Source organism: Oncorhynchus clarkii, chromosome 17 (assembly GCF_045791955.1).
Source record: "Oncorhynchus clarkii lewisi isolate Uvic-CL-2024 chromosome 17, UVic_Ocla_1.0, whole genome shotgun sequence".
In the NCBI taxonomy this organism is placed as follows: domain Eukaryota; kingdom Metazoa; phylum Chordata; class Actinopteri; order Salmoniformes; family Salmonidae; genus Oncorhynchus; species Oncorhynchus clarkii.
The window spans coordinates 52,050,398-52,071,730 of NC_092163.1; the positions used below are offsets into that span (position 1 = coordinate 52,050,398).

The 21,333-nt window shown below is 43.5% G+C and overlaps 1 protein-coding gene across 2 annotated transcripts in view; it reads right to left on the minus strand.

The window, feature by feature from the left end:
* Positions 1-1,121: 1,121 nt before the first annotated feature.
* Positions 1,122-21,333, minus strand: part of LOC139371081 (FYVE, RhoGEF and PH domain containing 5b) — a 60,516-nt gene continuing 40,304 nt past the window's right edge. Inside the window, exons 10-21 of one of the 2 annotated variants that reach the window (XM_071111133.1) lie at positions 16,190-16,248; positions 15,751-15,822; positions 15,122-15,190; positions 8,812-8,895; positions 8,456-8,535; positions 7,958-8,054; positions 7,581-7,718; positions 7,304-7,406; positions 6,852-6,991; positions 6,397-6,495; positions 2,499-2,653; positions 1,122-2,272 (exon numbers count right to left, since the gene is read on the minus strand). In XM_071111133.1, the coding sequence (XP_070967234.1) occupies positions 2,236-2,272; positions 2,499-2,653; positions 6,397-6,495; positions 6,852-6,991; positions 7,304-7,406; positions 7,581-7,718; positions 7,958-8,054; positions 8,456-8,535; positions 8,812-8,895; positions 15,122-15,190; positions 15,751-15,822; positions 16,190-16,248 (1,133 nt within the window). In that variant the 3' untranslated portion in view covers positions 1,122-2,235. Of the gene's footprint in view, positions 2,273-2,498; positions 2,654-6,369; positions 6,496-6,851; positions 6,992-7,303; positions 7,407-7,580; positions 7,719-7,957; positions 8,055-8,455; positions 8,536-8,811; positions 8,896-15,121; positions 15,191-15,750; positions 15,823-16,189; positions 16,249-21,333 lie in introns of both variants that reach the window. The other variant, XM_071111132.1, reaches the window with a different exon arrangement.

Sequence of the window (21,333 nt, forward strand, 5' to 3'; positions counted from 1 at the left end):
CGTTGACATCATTATCTACCATGCATGTTCATTTATACAGAAATTATTCATATAGCAGATGCTCTTATCCAGAGCAATTATGGTTAAGTGCCTTGCTTTAGGGCACATTGACAGATTTTTCAACTAGTAGGCTCGGTGATTTAAACCAGTGACCTTTCGGTTACTGGCCCAACGCTCTCAACTGCTAGGCTACCTGCCATCCCCACGTCCCCATTATTCAACATGTGCTCACCTGGGATTTGAACGCACAACCTTTTGGCTCATGGCATTCCAATCTTCCTGCTACTCCACCATGTCTGTGTCAGTTCTCAGTTAATCTTGACTATTCTCTCATCATTGATTTGATTTACTTGTTTCAGCCATTTGATGGTTTTCTGTCTGGTTGTTTAATGTTGGTGGGGTATATTACTCTGTTTTAATGTTACTCCTTAATCCAGCGTTTCCCAAACTCGATCCTCTGGACCCCAAGGGGTGCACGTTTTGTTTTTTGTCCTAACACTACACAGCTGATTCAAATGATCAAAGCTTGATGATTAGTTGATCACTTGAATCAGCTGTGTAGTGCCAGGGTGAAAGCCAAAACGTGCACCCCTTGGGGTCCCGAGGAGTGAGTTTAGGAAACCCTGACTTAATCACCATGATAAATCAAATATTTTTTCTTGAGTGTACTTTTAATAGAGCTGAGATTTACTTTGAGGTGCAAAGTGTAGCAATGCAGGTGAAATCAGTCATTGACACAGACATGGTGGCTCAGCGTGCACTAAGAGGTTGTGTCTTCAAATCACAGGTGAGGACATTTTCAATACTGCAAGGGCTCTCCAGAGGGTGGTGCACAACGCATCACCGGGGGCAAACTACCTGCGCTCCATGACACCTACAGCACCCGATGTCACAGGAAGGCCAACAAGATCATCAAAGACATCAACCACCCGAGCCACTGCCTGTTCACACCACTATCATCCAGAAGGCGAGGTCAGTACAGGTGCATCAAAGCTGGGACCGAGAGACTGAAAAACAGCTTCTATCACAAGGCCATCAGACTGCTAAACAGCCATCACTAACTCAGAGAGGCTGCTGCCTACATTGAGACCCAATCACTGGACATTTTAATAAATGGATCACTAGTCACAATGCCACTTTAATAATGTTTACATATCTTAGATGACTCATATCACATGTATATACTGTATTTTATACCATCTACTGCACCTTGCCTATGCCCCTCGGCCATCGCTCATCCATATACTTACATGTACATATTCTCATTCACCCCTTTAGATTTGTGTGTTAGGTAGTTGTTGGGGAATTGTTAGATTACTTGTTAGATATTACTGCACTGTCGGAACTAGAAGCACAAGCATTTCGCTACACTCGCATTAACATCTGCTAACCATGTGTATCTGATCAATAAAGTGTTATTTTATTTGATATGAATTCCTGTATATATGAACATGCAAAATGTAATCAAGTTTGTGCCCCCCAAAAAATTGGGTTCAGGTAACACTCTGCCCGAAAAGTCTGTGGAAACTGTTATTTAATAATAACTAGTTGAAACAACTACATTGTTTTTACAGTGTTCTTAATTCAAATAAAATAAGATATCCCCAAAAAATGTGAATGTAATTTTCACTCCATTTGTATAAGTAATCCAGAGTGGTTAATGCCATGAAACACTGGAGGGAGAGTCATAGGTAGCCTTGGTGGAATTTTCCAGAAGGGTACGTATCTGGGACAGTTTCTCTCTTGGCTCTAGGCATCACACCTGCTGTAGCAGCGGGATGGGGACGTTGGAAGATGACAAAGTAGGTGAATGTGTCCCCTCCTTTAAGAACACCATGTCTTGTTCTCTCCTCTCCCAGTCCACACAGTAAGACACAACCGTCACAGCTGACTAAAGGCAAAATGAGCATCTTCCTCCTCTTCCCTTTTTGTTTTACATTCAGGCATTCTGAGGGATGGCTATGTGTAGTAGGAGAGTGGCAGCGAGGACTCCAGGGTAAGTCTGAAAGGTGAGTTATAGGGCGCATTCCTCTGTCCAGGCGTTGCTGACGCCTGCCAGATCTTATAACGCCTGGATAGGTATTTTACGTATCAGCCAACCACATCATATGTTATAGTAATCTGTAAGTCGATGACACAGTCAATGATGTGGCACGCAATCATTGGTTGATACATGCAACGTCTGAGCAGTGGAACGCAACCACAGTCTCGACAAACCACCCAAGATGGCCACTGCTATAAAACTGTGGCTTCCTCCATGGCATTCACCCATCTGGATAGAGAAGAAAGTGCTGACTGTAATAACATTGTAATAACAATATGATTGTTGTGTTGATGCTGTTGTCAATGTGAGTCACACCTATGAGGTTACTGAATGAGGCCTGTAACTGGGGCCAGGAGTTCTACCTCACTAAGTAAAAGGATAAAGGCTATAACTTGGGCCCATAGTTTCTCCTGGTCAGATCATGTGGTCATAAAAGGTGCAGTGCAGAGCTCACCTCTCAGCAGTGTGGTTGTTCTCGGCCTTAAAGGTGTAGTACAGGGTCTTCTTGTGGTACAGCTCAAAGACGTTGGTTGTCTCCTCTCCACCTGGCCTGTCAGGCAGCTTCACTGTGAAGCCCAACAGAGGCAAACTCTCAGACGCTACCTTCTCCTGAAGAGAGAGAGAGAGAGAGAGGTGAAGATAGGGAGAGAGAGAGGGGGGAGAGAGAGACAGAGAGTAATACAGACAGAAAGAGACCAGCATAGTCTTCAGGGTGTAGTTTGTGGGGGTTTTGTGTAGGGGTGTAAGTAACGGCTTGCCAAATCCATGGTTCGGTACGTATTGCTGTTTTGGGGTCATGGTTTCGGTACAAAATGAAATGCCAACAGTTACTGTAGTTAATTGTTGATGACTTAATCAAATACAAAGTGTTGGTATTCCTGATTCCATATATGATCACGAGTCATATAATGTCTGATGAGAGTACAATCAGGAACATCAATACTTTGTATTTTCTTAAATGAAAACACAAGATTACTCAACAACACAAAAATAAAAAAACAATATGCATGTGAAATCAATATGTAAACATGGCTCAGACATTGTATAGGCAGGCCTATGCTATAATGTTTTCTTACAAAGAGAAAAAGATTGGCACTTGTGTGACTCTCATAAAGGGGGCGTGTCTCTAGCGCGGTAATTCTCATTTACCACTCCGGGGTAATGTGATGGGCTGTCACTGTTATAACTTCTTCAGGATTGGTGGGTCCCCTGCAGGACGGTTGAGCTAACGTAGGCTAATGCGATTAGCATGAGGTTGTAAGTAACAAGAACATTTCCCAGGACATAGACATTTCTGATATTGGCAGAAAGCTTAAATTCTTGTTAATCTAACTGCACTGTCCAATTTACAGTAGCTATTACAGTGAAATAATACCATGCTATTGTTTGAGGAGAGTACACAGTTTTGAACATGAAAAGTTATTAATACACAAATTAGGCACATTTGGGCAGTCTTGATACAACATTTTTAACAGAAATGCAATGTTTCATTGGATCAGTCTGAAACTTTGCACATACACTGCTGCTATCTAGTGGCCAAAATATAAATTTCACCTGGGCTGGAATAATAGATAAAGGTCTGTCTCTTGCATTTTTGATGGTACAAAAAAAATACAAAAAATATTTTTTCTCTTAGATCTTTTACCAGATCTAATGTGTTTTATTCTCCTACATTCCTTTCACATTTCCACAAAATTCAAAGTGTTTCCTTTCAAATTGTACCAAGAATATGCATTCCTTGCTTCAGGGCCTGAGGTACAGCCAGTTAGATTTGGGTATGTCATTTAAGCGAAAATGTAAAAAAAGGGGTCGACCCTTAACTTCATAAGAAGATGTTTTAATTAAGTAGCTCTCTATAGCCCTGGAGGTTCATCCATCTGTAGCAAGCGCAACACATGGTGCATTGGCCAATTCACTGGCAACTTCGGCTTTAGCTTGCTTATATAGAGCGGGTACTACCTGTTTGCTGAAATTGGTGCGAGAGAGCTAATTTCGTAACGTGGCTCGAATACTTTCATGAGGCGCTGGACAATGGCGTAACGCAATTTCTCTGGACCCTACCCTTTTCCTAAAATACAAAATTGAATGTGTCAGCCAGACAGCTACTCACAAAGTATAGACTACCGATCGCTGTCCATGGTGCTGAAATTGTGACGTCTATGTAGCTGCCTATCGAATCGACGATAGGCTTTCTGTTGTGCCAGGGCATATAGCCTATAGCTTTGCTTCAGCTAATGGATAAATGTTTATTGCCACATTTTCTCATGTTAAGCCTAACATTTCACAAAGCTATACACGGTGTCGCAATACTGACATTTAGACTGCTGGCTGGCGGTAACAATGTAATTACTTGTTCAGTAATTTAAGTTGGAAACTCAAATAATGCAGATTGCAAAATGTATTTTTGATGCATCAGCATACTAATAATCTACCAATCGATTTAAAAATTACATATACAACTGTCCTGTATAGGCTACCTAAACCTGCATGACATGAGTCCTCCTCATGCTTTCTCCCAGCTTGTGTAACATTATAGCTTCCGTCGCTCTCCTTGCCCCTACCTGGGCTCGAACCAGGGACCCTCTGCACACACTTTGGGCAGCAGGGTAGCCTAGTGGTTAGACCGTTGGACTAGCAGCCGAAAGGTTGCAAGTTCAAATCCCCGAGCTGATAAGGTACAAATCTGTCGTTCTTCCCCTGAACAGGCAGTTAACCCACTGTTCCTAGGCCGTCATTGAAAAGAAAGAATTTGTTCTTAACTGACTTGCCTAGTTAAATAAAGGTAAAATAAATGTAAAAAACATCAACAACGGACACCCACAAAGCATCACGCCACAAAAACTTCAAGGTCTCAGAGCGATTGACGTCACCGATTGAAACGCTATTAGCGCGCACCACCACTAACTAGCTAGCCATTTCACATCGGTAACACTTGGAAAGAAAGTTGTTGTGAATAAAACCAGTCTATTAATGCCAAATAGTACAGTCAGTCCACCCTCAAAACACTAGCTTACTAGGGATTGTTTCATTATGCAGTGTATCCTATAGCTATACAGTATTTAACTGGTATTTATACACTTTTTATAAAAAATACAAATAGCCTAACATATCTCCTGAAGTATTCCTAGCTGCCTCTCTCTGTGTCTGTCTCTTTTTCTCTTTCTTTCTATAAAAGAGAAAGTAGCTACAGTATGCTACTGCATTGCCTTGAATGTTCGTGTGCAAACCATGGCCTGTAGGCGTAGGTTGCAGCCCGACTATTTTCTATACTAAGTATTGACAACCCAGACAGTCTTTCCTGAGACATTGTATATTAAATGTCCATTGTGCTGCACACAATTTAAACTATACCAGAGATAAGGGACTGCTGATATTCCAGTGTGCTAGTAGTGCTGAAACCCCCTTTTCTCAACCAAAGAGAATGGGCGCATATCTGCGGCTAAAAACATACCTATCTCTCTTGTAATTTCTTTGGCCTGGTCAGAATCAGTTGAGAGGGGCTGCTTGTTGATGTTTTTTTTGCGTTTCCGTCTGGATCCGGTGGTAGGAATATTGGGGTGATGTCGGCATAAATGTGTCAACATCTTTCAGGTGTTGGTAGCTGCATAGGCTATTCTCGTTGAGCAGTGGCAACATAATCTCTCTGTCCATCGCTGTTGTAATTTACTGGGCGGCCAAAATGTTCCCAAACTGGAGATTTAAACGATGATGGATCCTCCTGATTTATTAACCCCACCACTCTCCATCGTACAGAACTAGTTCCCGGCTCCACCTCACAAAAGGATCGTTTGAAATGCGGCAATAAATATTAGAATTTTGATTACAAAGTGCACATAGGCTCTAATTATTTATTTTTCAGATCAGATTTACAGCAGTTTAGCCTAGGGTTTTATTTTTAAAATATATTGTTTTATGTATTCATTCGGGTTCACAGTGCGGACCGAACTGACATCCCCATACCGAACAGTTCGTTACAAATACAATTACAGTTACACCCCTAGTTTTGTGAATACAAATACCATAGTCCCCTAGTTTTGTGAATACATTTACCATAGTCCCCTAGTTTTGTGAATACATGTACCATAGTCCCCTAGTTTTGTGAATACATTTACCATAGTCCCCTAGTTTTGTGAATACATGTACCATAGTCCCCTAGTTTTGTGGGCATTCAGAAACTAAGAAAGTGGAGCTATACTAGAGAAACTCAATGCTCTTTCTCCATCTGAGTTGGGTATGTGTAAGTTACAGATTTACAGGGAGAGGTGTTGTAGGGGTGAGGTGTGTGTGAGGGTTCAGGTTTAAGGGGAGCGTGTGTTCCCCCTCACCTCGCGGGCCTGGTAGGTGTAAAGCACCTTGTCTTTGAGTTGGAACCACAGCCTCTTCCAGTTCCTCTTGCTCCTCTTACTGCGCTGTAGAGTACCACTCATAGAGCCCTCCTCTGACACACTCGCCTGGAGACAACACAGGAACAGCCATTAGTTAGATACATAACAGTGCACAGCGAAAAGTATACTGCCACTTACTCAGTACAACCAAGGTGCATGAATTGAAGACCAAAATTATTGATATTTTTGCTGAATTTTCTATAATAATTTTCTACATTGATAGATTCTTACAATGATCTTATAATTCTAACATCGTAATTTGGGTCCAATAATAAAGGAGTACTTTTCAAATGGATAACAGTACAGGACTGAGTAATGCAGCTACAGCAGGATGTGGACAATGGCTTTCGTAATGTCAATGTCAACCTCAACCAATTCCCTGCTCATTTGGTAGAATAGGAGTGGTGTGTGTGTGTGGATACCTGGCTCAGAGATGCGGTGCCCTTGCGGTGTCTCCACAGGCTGGGAGGGTGAATGTTCTGGAAGACGGCAGAGAGTGGGCGGCTGGAGCGGCGGTTAGAACGAGGACTGCAAGTACCACTCGCCCCAGACACATCTCCTCCTATGGCGGCAGAGAACACCTTAATACTGGACTCACACACATTCAATGTGCTCCAGTAATCAAGGGGGGCATGTACAGTATAGTACAGTACAGTGCAGTACAGTACAGTGCAGTATAGTACAGTACAGTACAGTGCAGTACAGTACAGTACAGTGCAGTGCAGTGCAGTACAGTACAGTACGGTATAGTACAGTATTGTACAGTATGGTACAGTACAGTATAGTACAACACATTATAGTATAGTACAGTACAGTATAGTACAGTACAGTTTAGTACAATACAAAACAGTAAAAGGCAGGAGGCGTAGTGTACCTCTCTTCTTGAGCTCGCTGTAACAGTGGTCACACACTTTGGCCATGTGGTCCTTCAGGTACTTCAGAGGGTATCTGTTCCTGGAGCAGCTCCGACACACAATCTGAGTAGAGCAAGACCAAGACCAGGACACGTCAGAATACTAAACACACACAGGTCAGACCATAGACTACCATACACTCCAGCCACATCATACTGCACAAAACTATGCTTCTAAGTAACATAGCCATTCCTTTAAAACATTTTCATTCCATGTGTGTGTGTGAGAGAAACTCACCCTCCCGCAGGCGTGGCAGTGGTGTCTGCGCAGTGTGAGGCTGAAGTCTGAGGTGCAATTCATACACATCATCACATGGGATACAGGCACCAGAGTAGGAGCCTTCTCCCCCAGGGACAGCCACAGACGCTCTCTGGCCTGGGAAAGAGAAAGGACAATATAGTTTCAACATGCGGCTACCACACTAGACTTCACAGTCACACTGAGGAGACAGGCTGCAATGTAGCCTACAGACACCTGCAATGCTATGTAACTTTAGAAAATGTATGAGTATTGGTTTGCTATTGTCATTGAGTGGGGAGCATAACTATGTTATTGCTAAAATTGTTAACATGACTTTTATGTAGGCACCGTCTCCCAGTCAAAGTCGTCCTCACCTCTCCAGAGCAGCTGCTGAAAGTTCCAGGTCCTCTGGCGTGGTCAGACACTGTCCGACTAAGAGTGTGGAACCAGTCCTCTCTCTCACTACAGGAGCTGCACAGGGACACACAGAGCACAGGTCATTAAGCCCTCTTACTGTACGTAGTCTCATTTACCAGTAATGTCCCACTGGGCACAGACGTCAATTCAACATATATTCTACAGTACGTTGATTCAACGTAATGTTACTGAAATGACGTGGAAACTTTGATTCAACCAGTGTGTGTCCAGTGGGGTGTTTGACTATCTTACTTTTAGAGGTATAAATGGCCCGGAGTGGTCTAGATATGTGGTCAGAAAAATAACACTGACACTACTTGTAAAAGAGCCTAGAAGCCTGGCACAAGAGGCATCACTATACTTAATTCACTATCGAGACGGTAAAATTGGTGACCACGAGAACTGTAAACCACAATCATCATTCCGACCAAGGTGTATGTATTAGTGTGACGCACCTGGCTGCCAAGGTGATGGAGATGTCTGCTCCCTCAATCCTCAGAGCGTTCTGCACATCCTCTATGATGGGTTTACTGACCTGGAACATCAATCATCAACAGCACATGACATAGACTGATGAGGAATCAGTGAGAGAGAGGACAGATAGGTTTAAAAAGGGAAGCGAGAATGAGAGGATGGTGTGAGAGAGAGAGAGAGAGAGAGAGAGGATGGTGAGTGGCAAAGTGAGATGTTAGGGAGGGACAAAGAATAAGTGAGAGGGAGTGAAAAAGATAGAGACAAAGTTCAAGAGATGGGGGCGAGAGGGGAAAAAATGTGAGAGAGGGGAATGAGTGATGGGGAGGGGGACTCTGACCTTCATCCCAGTCAGTAGGAGGGTGTTCTTCAGTCTGTATTTCCCGTCCTGCTGAGGGTAGGTGTACAGCAGCACATCATTCATCTGTTAACACACAAACACACTCATTATTCACTGACAAGCCTCAGAATCAAGCATACTTTCATGTTTTATTCCCAAAGCCAATGAACAAGATAATACTGTTACAAACATTCCACTGATTCAGCTGTTGGATAGCACGGAGAAATTAAACAATGTGAAATGCATACATGGACTTATTCTCAGTACTAAAATCCTTTTGACATTATGCCTGCATGCTAACTGACCACACGATGGCGGTCTAAACTAAGAGGAAACTATCAGTTATTTTAGGAGGAATCGGGCTGTTTTAGTGATCATCATTTCATCAGATTTGATCACTTTTGTCAAGACGTTGACCAATGTTGGTTACCGCCTTTCAGTATGTGTTGCATTAAGGGTATATACATTTTTCCACTTGCGACTACAGGTCGACTGCATGACCTTTACAACAACCATGTGATCAAAGTTCATAATCTTTCAACTGCAGTCAACTGGACATTTCTGCAGTTTCTCCTCACCAAATGCAACTTGAAGTAGGAACTGAAGCATTGTGGGACACAACCTTCTTCTGTTTTTTTGGACTCAAAAGGCACTACATGCTCATAAATGGTTGATGTCGCCACCTGTCATTGGTTATTAGCAATGCATGTTTACTGTTTTGGTTGGATGACTATTTAGAGCTTAAATACATCTTCATCCTTACAATCTATGTACATAGGCTGTGTGTGTGAAATGTGATCCACATTTCTAACATAAATAAATTAAATATTAATGAGCAAGTTGCCCAGACACCAGTCGTGGGGTTAATACCAAATACATTAGACTGCTTCGCTTATCACTTTTCATAGTGTTTACCCAGTAACTTATGTGAACTGATGTACATGTAGTCTAATCCTTTTCATAGTGTTTACCCAGTAACTTATGTGAACTGATGTACATGTAGTCTAATCCTTTTCATAGTGTTTACCCAGTAACTTATGTGAACTGATGTACATGTAGTCTAATCCTTTTCATAGTGTTTACCCAGTAACTTATGTGAACTGATGTACATGTAGTCTAATCCTTTTCATAGTGTTTACCCAGTAACTTATGTGAACTGATGTACATGTAGTCTAATCCTTTTCATAGTGTTTACCCAGTAATTTATGTGAACTGATGTACATGTAATCTAATCCTTTTCATAGTGTTTACCCAGTAATTTATGTGAACTGATGTACATGTAGTCTAATCCTTTTCATAGTGTTTACCCAGTAACTTATGTGAACTGATGTACATGTAGTCTAATCCTTTTCATAGTGTTTACCCAGTAACTTATGTGAACTGATGTACATGTAGTCTAATCCTTTTCATAGTGTTTACCCAGTAACTTATGTGAACTGATGTACATGTAGTCTAATCCTTTTCATAGTGTTTACCCAGTAACTTATGTGAACTGATGTACATGTAGTCTAATCCTTTTCATAGTGTTTAACCAGTAATTTATGTGAACTGATGTACATGTAGTCTAATCATTTTCATAGTGTTTACCCAGTAACTTATGTGAACTGATGTACATGTAGTCTAATCCTTTTCATAGTGTTTACCCAGTAACTTATGTGAACTGATGTACATGTAGTCTAATCCTTTTCATAGTGTTTACCCAGTAACTTATGTGAACTGATGTACATGTAATCTAATCCTTTTCATAGTGTTTACCCAGTAATTTATGTGAACTGATGTACATGTAGTCTAATCCTTTTCATAGTGTTTACCCAGTAACTTATGTGAACTGGTATATATGTATTGTGTTATCTTTTTCTGTACAGTGAGTGTTTTGTCCTTCATGTGATTTAATCAAATTCTGATATTTACATGCTTAATGACAAAAGCAACATACAAGTTGAGAATTAGGGGAAAGGGTGATACCTAGTCAGTTGTACAGCTGAATGCCTTCAACTGAAATGTGTCTTCCACATTTAACCCAACCCCTCTGAATCAGAGAGGTGTGGGGGGCTGCCTTAATCAACATCCACGTCTTCTGTGCCTGGGGAACATAGGGTTAACTACCTTTCTCAGGGACAGAACGACGTTTGTACATTGTCAGCTCAGGGATTCGATCCAGCAAACGTTTGGTTACTGGCCCAATGCTCTAACCACTAGGCTACCTGCCAAAAGGCTGTTTTTGCAGCATGGATAATGGATAATGTGATGCTGACATGCAAACATTTACCATACAGTAAGAATCTTGGTGGACTCCATTTAATCACATCCTCCCCACAGAAAGTTTTGGAGGTTTCATTTCGAGGTTGTGGCCTATGCGTTTCTGGTCCTGCTTTTCAGGCTCTCCCTATTGCCCCACACCTTTTGTATGGTGGTGGAGGCGACTTTGGCACCGATGCGGTGCCAAGTGATCAGAGTATTGACCTTTCTGGATGATTGGCTGGTCGTAGCGGAGTCAAGGGAACAGGTGGAGCTCCACACTGCCACGCTGCTTTCTCATATTCTGGGGTTCATAGTGAGCCAAAAGAAAATGAGTTTGACTCCAGCTCAGTGCGTTCAGTTTCTGGATCATGTTGTGGACTCGGTTCTGAATCATGCATCTGGCTCCATCTGCCACGGTTTCAACTGGGGCACTCAGTGTCGTTTCGCTTGTGCCTGTGTTTATTGGGTCTGATGGCCCCTATGATAGCTGTGGTGCCTCTTGGACTTCTGTTGATACGTCTGTTTCAGCTCTGGGTGATTGCTACACATCTGGACGCATCGCGCCACTGCCATTGGTAGCTCAAGGTATCCTCCTCGTGCCTAAGGGCATTGACTACTTGGACGGACCATCGACTGCTATTGCAGGGAGTTCTTATAGGCCGGATAGCGTCCCGAAGGATGATCATGACAGACGCATCCTTACTGGGATGTGGAGCACCATGTGTGGTTTACTCGGGAAAGGGGTTTTGGTCAACAGCACAAAGGGCTCTGCATATCAATTACCTAAAGCTACTGACAGGTTTGCTAGCGCTGAAGCGTGTCCTTCCGATGTTGGAGGGCCAGCATGTGTTGATAAGGTCCGGCAACAGGACAGCGGTGATGTACACCTGGCCTATTATCTGCTCGTATGGAGCAGCGCACATTTCCTCTCGGGCAGGGCAAGTATCTTTCTGGATTTCTCAACGTGGGTGCGGTTCTACTTTCCAGGGGGTCCTATCTCTACGGAGAGGAGACCCCTGGGTGGTTGCCCAGATATGCGGTCAGTTCGGCAGGCCCAACGTAGATCTTTACGCATCACGAGAAAATTAGCATTGTTGTCTATTCCTCTTAATGAGGGATCTGGGCACTCCGTTAGGAACGAATGCTTTGGTGGCCTCGGCCCCTTATCAGCGGCCTGGGACCCTGCTCTATGTGTTTCCTCCAGGGGACCTGATTCCGGCCACCATGCAGAGGGTCCGTTAGGAGGGTCTGTTGTTGATTCTGGTGGCACCCCGTTGGCACAGACAACCCTGGTTCCCAGAGATCATTCGTCTGTTGGGCGGGAACCCACGGAGGGTTCCGTGTCATCGGAATCTATTGTCCCAGGCACACGGGAAAGTTTGGCACCCACGAACGCAGATATGGGATCTGTGGTTTTGGCCCCTGAAGGTTGAATTTGACGGCTAGGGGTTTACCTTCGAACGTGACTACAACTATACAGTCGTCACGTGCACCCTCTACAAGAGGCTATACAAAACATAAGAACACCTTCTCTTTCCATAATATAGACTGAAAAGGTGAATCCAGGTGAAAGCTATGATCCCTTATTGATGTCACTTATTAAATCCATTTCAATCAGTGTAGATGAAGGGGAGGAGACAGGTTAAATAAGTATTTTCAAGCCTTGAGGAGATTGAGACATGGATTGTGTATGTGTGACATCCAGAGGGTGAATGGGCAAGACCAGAAATGTAAGTGCCTCCGAATGGGGTATGGTAGTAAGTGCCAGTTGCACCAGTTTGTATCAAGAACTGCAACACTGCTGGGTTTTTCACACTCAACAGTTTCCTGTGTGTATCAAGAATGGTCCTCCACCCAAAGGACATCCAGCCAACTTGACACAACTATGTGAAGCATTGGAGTCAACATGGGCCAGCATCCCTGTAGAATGCTTTCGACACCTTGTAGAGTCCATGCCTCAATGAATTGCGGCTGCTCTGAGGGCAAGGCGGGGTGGGGTGGTAGGTGTCATGTAGGGATTGACGGCTCTACCCCGAGGTGTCATCCTCTGCTGGTGCGGCTCCTGAAAGGCGTGAGTCAGCTCAGAACAGTGTCTAAGCCTATGGCACCGACCTGGACACTTCAGGTGAATATGATTGGCAGTTGACTCCCCATAATATGTTATACCTTGTTCCCTCATTCAGAGAAGTGTAGTTATATTCAGAACTGTACGTTTTTCTGATCGCATGACATGTGCCCTACTCATCATTCCACTAAGACCCTGAGCACACCCTAACTCCACTTCCTTGACAAAGCGAGAGTACTCTGTTGTAGAAAAACATTAAATGGACGATTATAGTTGTGTATGTCATCATGAGTGGATTGACAGCCTATAGCTTCAGTGTTTATTCTTACATGTTTAAGGGATTTCCCACAAGCAGTTCCTACAGCTTTTCCTATAAGATTTGAAATTAAGTTTTATCCTGTTGGATAATATTTCCAAATATGATTGAGTAAATCGCCTTAAATCCCTCTAGTTTGACAACAGTGACTTATAAAACATAAAAGTTGACTAATACTGGGGTATAAATAGATGTGAATAAAGGTCATTGGTCATTCGAGGATAGGCATCATTTTGGATTAGCTTTTCATTTTCAGATTATGTTTGTCTTTCTTTAAAGCTAGAATCTGCAGTTTAAACAATAACAAAGCCAACACCACGTCTCTGTTGGTAAAAGGTCATCGGCCTGGGGAAATGTGCCCCCTCTCAAATTCATAGACAGAGCTGTGGGTGCAAGGCCTGACCATCCATGATATCAAAATGATTTGAGGATATAATGTTTGTTTACATTTACTTTGTTTACAAACATTGGAGTAAAACAAGCGTATATTTTGGGTTCTGGTGGCGTTGACAGTTGAACTAAGCTCATGAGGCATTTATATATAAGTGATATATTCTTCATGAATCAATAGGTATATAACATTAATTTATATGTCCAAAATGTATGTAGCAACTGCAGATTGACCCTTTAACTCTCTAACTATTCTTTCTATCTTTGTTTACCGCCACTGAGAGGGCTGGACATTTGAAAAAAGATCGAAATCCCCTTTTATCCTGTAATTATATGTCATAGTAAACCATTCCTTGTTTTATGCTCTTTCTCTTCTGCTCACATCCCTCTCTCTCACTCTGGGATGGCACAGTCAGAGTGTTCTGTTGGCATGGTTACAGAGGGGGTGTGCGCTGCCAGGCTGCTAAAGAATGGCCTGTCTGAAGTCGTTACTCTATTTAGAGTTATGTCTTTATAAATTACACCCCCCCCTATCCTCCTCCTCATCCTCCTCTCCTACCCCAGATAGGTGACCCATACTACCCTATCATGAGTGTAGATGTAGGGTTGCTTAGGATGCACATGTTCTTTTTTAGAAAAATGACAGTATCTAGGTGGGGGCTGTAATGAGTAATGATACAAATGTTGATTAACATGGTGTGGTAAAACAATAGTAGGACATCCATGTGAACATCTACTGATCTACATACTAAGTATTACACATTTCTATCTTGCTCTATTTCTTAAAGACAGTTATGATTGGACGAACTAACAAAAAGAGGTTTAAATAGTGGAGTTTTCTCCAGGTCTAGTGTGTGTGGCTGTATCAGCATTGTTCAAATGAACGAGTATCTGGTCTAGGGGGTATGTGTGTGTGTGGGTGTATGAGGAGTGTTCCTGAGGTTCCCTGTCCCCTCAGTAAAGAGCAGTTCAGGAAGCGCCCATTCAGAAACATCCTGCCAGGAAACTGCTCTCTCAATAGCAGGGTCTGGGAGGACCAGGCCATAGATATAGTGCAAACAGAACAGAACTGCTGCTTCTCCCTTTCACATTTACATGGCAGAAGATGGTGCATAGTTGTGTAGTCATAATGACAAGTGAGATGACCATGTTAAAATTAGAGCAAATTGTGATTGACAATTCTGTTAAACAATGGTATTTTTAGCCTAAAAACCCCATTGCTTGTTCTGTCAGTTGTATATCTATAGGTTTGTGCTGGTGAGTGTCCTACCCTCCCACCAAAAGGAAGTGACATTTACCAGAAACAGGTGGCGTGGCTGTCTGAACTTCCTGCTGACCTTCATCAGAGTGCCCTCCTTCACAAACACCTGAGAACAACACGCACGCACACACACACACACACACACACACACACACACACACACACACACACACACACACACACACACACACACACACACACACACACACACACACACACACACACACACACACACAGGGTCAGACATAGGGTTACAAAATTCCTGGTCGAAGGAATCCCCGAACTCATAGAAAATAAGCAGGAAATCCAGAATCCTCCAACCAGAATTTCTGGAAAACCAGGGAATTTAATAAACATTTATTTATTTATTTTTAGAGAATTTTATAACCCTAGTTAGACAAAGTAGATTACATAGCAATTGGGGGCCGTCAGTGGGAAGTATTCGGCAGTTTTAACATTGAATCAAGAAAGTTGGAGAGAGGGCTTTTAAAGAGTCCTTTAAGAGTGTGTGCCTGCTCTACTCCACCCCACCTAGACACAAAGAGAGGGCCAGGGGATTCCCAGCTGACTGGTTATATAAAGGGCGACACGGGTGGGATGGAGAGGTGGAGGGTGCCCGGAGCCCTGGGTAGAAACAATGGTGTTATCAGGCAGGACGGAGCTCACCCTGCCAGGCTGGAGCAGATCCCTCTGGCCTCGAACACTGTACTCTATGTTGACCAGACGCAACAGGTTCTCCTGAGAGAGAGGGAGAGAGAGAGAGCTTGTATGAGAGATTATGCCAACATTCCATGTTAAACAATAACAATAACTAAAAGATAAAACGTTGTGCATCCCACAACACTGACTGTACACGCTAACACACACACAGGCAGACAGGCAGGCATATAGGCAGATAGACAGACAGACAGGCAGGCATATAGGCAGGCAGGCAGACAGGCAGGCATATAGGTAGGCAGGCAGGCAGGCAGGCAGGCAGGCAGGCAGGCAGGCAGGCAGGCAGGCAGGCAGGCAGGCATGTACGCAAGCACTCACGCACACATAATGTACACACATCATGTTGGAGGAACTGTCACAAACACTCGTCTTCGCACTTGAAACTCACCCCATGTTTCAAACTGTCATTGGCTTGATCCGCAATGTCTGATACGATCACCAGTGCGGCTGAGAGAGAGGAGACAGTGAAAATAGAGAAGTAAAGGGGTGTTAAAACAAAAATCAAAACGTACAGAGAACCAGAGCGGGACAGAGACCATTCTCATCTTTCATGACCTGTACATGTTCCACCCTTTTATCTAAGAAAATGTAGCCTATTTCGGAACAAAGTAGCCATTTTCATTCGCTATAGCAATACATTAAAACGTACATTTATTTTGCAAGCTCCAACATCCCTTTTGAAAACGTTGACAAAATGCACTCATTCATTAACACAAATGTATCCTATAGAACGGAGGTGCAGTCTGGTAAAAAAAACTGAAAGAATCTCCAAAATAACGGACGAATCCACTGACACACAAGACTATATTTTGTAGGAGAGCTGGATGTAGACAAATCGTTATGGCTGATACAGTATATTTGCAGGCAATGTATTATTCAACAATGTCAGTACAACAAGGGGGAAATTGTGATGTAGATATTTGGGGGGACGAGGGGTGTTTTCAGGGGTATATGGAGGGGTATTTTAACCAAAAATATTTTGTATTATTATTATTAAGGGGGGGAGGGGATGGGGGGGGGGGCAGCTAACTTCCTTGATTTCACAACATTTGCTTTATAAAAAAATGAGTCAGAATTTATTTTCTGCAATTCTACACATTTTGCCATGGGGCAGAGAGAAAAACGTGCAATTCATGTCATGCTATTCTTCATATTTTGCCATGAGGATGAGAAAACATTTTGCAGTTTCAAAGCTAATTTCCTGTTACTCTACAAATTGTTCCATGAGGCTGTGAGAACATTTTGTTTTAAAGTAGCTGTCCAGTGAAAATCTCACTTTTAAAAGTTCATATTCTGTTAACTCGTCCAAATAATGTTGTTGACTCATCCTATACTGGTATTTGTGGCCAAAGCATAAATTGGAGAAAAAAACAACAAAACAATCACCTCAAACTTGTATCTCGAACAGACCATTTAAAAAATGCTTGATATTTCCTCATAGAGGATGATGTCATCCCCCTGAGGAGGATGAGCTGGCCAATCAGTGTTCTACTCGCATTCATATTTTTTATGACCGGTATATACCCACACCATTCTGATGTTGGGGTACGCCCACACCATTCCAACACAGAAAAGCTGCTTTTTAACATAATTAAGGAAACCTATTTCACTCATATTGTAATTAATTATCGGTCATATTTAATAGAAATCTGGAAACACTGGACACTTAATACATTTTCATATATTTTTTACCCCTTTTTCATGATATCCAATTTGTAGTTACAGTCTTGTCCCCTCGCTGCAACTCCTGTATGGACTCGGGAGAGGTGAAGGTTGAGAGCCATGTGTCCTCCGAAACACGATCCTGCCAAGCCCCACTGCTTCTTGACACCCTGCTCGCTTAACCTGGAAGCCAGCCGCACCAATGTCTCGGACTAAACACCTTACAACTGGCGACCATGTCAGCGTGCATGCGTTGCTAGAGCACGATGGGACAAGGACATCCCGGCTGGCCAAACCCTCCCCTAACCCGGACGATGCTGGGCCAATTGTGCGCCGCCTCATGGGTCTCCTGGTCGCGGACAGCAGCGACAGAGCCAGGGATCGAACCCGGTTGTCTAGTGATGCCTTAGACCGCTGCGCCACTCATTGGACACATACTTTAAAGTTAAACTTTGGCCAAAAATGCAACAATAACTTTCAACTTTATAACTGATCAATGCATCATCATACCAGGTCATTTAATGTTAAAAAAAATTATGAATAAGATACTTGACTACAGAAGTACCATTTCCTACCAATCTCTACAGCTTCTGTCCAAAAACAAATCATGTGAAATGACGTCAACACATACTGGAAGAGTTACTGGCTAGCTACAAGTGGCTAGTTTAGTTAACAAACTAGCTACGTCGGTCATGGCGCGCATGACCAGAATGACACATCGATGAACCACCAAAGGCACACCCCATTTTTGTATGAAAATTGAGAAAGAGGATAAGTTGGACCCTTTTTTGTGCCCAATGTCGACCGTTAAAGCTAATTTCCTGCAATTCTACACATTTTGCCATTGCTTATGATGTGTTCATATGCTATCTGGGGGGGGCATATTTTTAAAGAAAGTATTGAGTGGATGAATCGACCTGTTCTGAATATATCCTCTGTGGCAATTTCGCCTATGCGAGTACCTGTACTTTTACAAATGCTTTGGAAAGGTGGAGAAGCATTTCTCTCCAAATACTGTGGTCAGCCCACTCCTGTACTCCATGTTCACCCATGACTGCATGGCCACACACGCCTTCAACTCAATCATCAAGTTTGCAGACCATACAACAGTAGTAGGCCTCATTAACAACAATGACGAGACAGCCTACAGGGGAGGTGAGAGCCAGGAAAATAACCTCTCACCCAACGTCAACAAAACAAAGGAGCTTATCAGGGACTTCAGGAAATGGCAGGGGGAGCACCCCCCTATCCACATCGAGGGGACGGCAGTGGAGAAGGTGGAAAGCTTCAAGTTCCTCGGCGTACACATCACTGACGCACTGAAATGGTCCACCCACACAGACAGTGTGGTGAAGAAGGCGCAACAGCGCCTCTTCAACCTCAGGAGGCTGAAGAAATTTAGATTGGCAGCTAAAACCCTCAAACTATTTTACAGATGCACAATTGAGAGCATTCTGTCAGGCTGTATCACCGCCTGGTACGGCAACTGCACCGCCTGCTACCGCAGGGCTCTCCAGAGGGTGGTGCGGTCTGCCTAAAGCATCACTGTGGGAAAACTACCTGCCCTCCATGACAACTATAGCACCCGATGTCACAGGAAGGCCAAAAAGATCATCAAGGACAACAACCATCTGAGCCACTGCCTGTTCACCCCGGTATCATCCATAAGGCGAGGTCAGTACAGGTGAATCAAAGCTGGGACCGAGAGACTGAAAAACAGGTTCTATCTCAAGGCCATCAGACTAGACTGTTAAATAGCCATCACTAGTACATTAGAGGCTGCTGCCCTATATACATAGACTTGAAATCACTGGCCACTTTAATAATGGAAGACTTGTCAATTTAATAATGTTTACATATTTTTCATTACTCATCTCATATGTATATACTGTATTCTTTTCCTTTCTACTGTATCTTAGTCTATGCCGCTCTGACATTGCTCATCCAAATATTTATATATTTTTAATTCCATTCCTTTACTTTAGATTTCAAATCAAATCAAATCAAATCAAAATCAAATCAAATCAAATTTTATTTGTCACATACACATGGTTAGCAGATGTTAATGCGAGTGTAGCGAAATGCTTGTGCTTCTAGTTCCGACAATGCAGTAATAACAAGTAATCTAACTAACAATTCCAAAACTACTGTCTTGTACACAGTGTAAGGGGATAAAGAATATGTACATAAGGATATATGAATGAGTGATGGTACAGAGCAGCATAGGCAAGATACAGTAGATGGTATCGAGTACAGTATGTACAAATGAGATGAGTATGTAAACAAAGTGGCATAGTTTAAAGTGGCTAGTGATACATGTATTACATAAGGATACAGTCGATGATATAGAGTACAGTATATACGTATGCATATGAGATGAATAATGTAGGGTAAGTAACATTATATAAGGTAGCATTGTTTAAAGTGGCTAGTGATATATTTACATCATTTCCCATCAATTCCCATTATTAAAGTGGCTGGAGTTGAGTCAGTGTCAGTGTGTTGGCAGCAGCCACTCAGTGTTAGTGGTGGCTGTTTAACAGTCTGATGGCCTTGAGATAGAAGCTGTTTTTCAGTCTCTCGGTCCCAGCTTTGATGCACCTGTACTGACCTCGCCTTCTGGATGATAGCGGGGTGAACAGGCAGTGGCTCGGGTGGTTGATGTCCTTGATGATCTTTATGGCCTTCCTGTGACATCGGGTGGTGTAGGTGTCCTGGAGGGCAGGTAGTTTGCCCCCGGTGATGCGTTGTGCAGACCTCACTACCCTCTGGAGAGCCTTACGGTTGAGGGCGGTGCAGTTGCCATACCAGGCGGTGATACAGCCCGCCAGGATGCTCTCGATTGTGCATCTGTAGAAGTTTGTGAGTGCTTTTGGTGACAAGCCAAATTTCTTCAGCCTCCTGAGGTTGAAGAGGCGCTGCTGCGTCTTCTTCACGATGCTGTCTGTGTGAGTGGACCAATTTAGTTTGTCTGTGATGTGTATGCCGAGGAACTTAAAACTTGCTACCCTCTCCACTACTGTTCCATCGATGTGGATAGGGGGGTGTTCCCTCTGCTGTTTCCTGAAGTCCACAATCATCTCCTTAGTTTTGTAGACGTTGAGTGTGAGGTTATTTTCCTGACACCACACTCCGAGGGCCCTCACCTCCTCCCTGTAGGCCGTCTCGTCGTTGTTGGTAATCAAGCCTACCACTGTTGTGTCGTCCGCAAACTTGATGATTGAGTTGGAGGCGTGCGTGGCCACGCAGTCGTGGGTGAACAGGGAGTACAGGAGAGGGCTCAGAACGCACCCTTGTGGGGCCCCAGTGTTGAGGATCAGCGGGGAGGAGATGTTGTTGCCTACCCTCGCTACCTGGGGGCGGCCCGTCAGGAAGTCCATTACCCAGTTGCACAGGGCGGGGTCGAGACCTAGGGTCTCGAGCTTGATGACGAGCTTGGAGGGTGCTATGGTGTTGAATGCCGAGCTGTAGTCGATGAACAGCATTCTCACATAGGTATTCCTCTTGTCCAGATGGGTTAGGGCAGTGTGCAGTGTGGTTGAGATTGCATCGTCTGTGGACCTATTTGGGCGGTAAGCAAATTGGAGTGGGTCTAGGGTGTCAGGTAGGGTGGAGGTGATATGGTCCTTGACTAGTCTCTCAAAGCACTTCATGATGACGGATGTGAGTGCTACGGGGCGGTAGTCGTTTAGCTCAGTTACCTTAGCTTTCTTGGGAACAGGAACAATGGTGGCCCTCTTGAAGCATGTGGGAACAGCAGACTGGTATAGGGATTGATTGAATATGTCCGTAAACACACCGGCCAGCTGGTCTGCGCATGCTCTGAGGGCGCGGCTGGGGATGCCGTCTGGGCCTGCAGCCTTGCGAGGG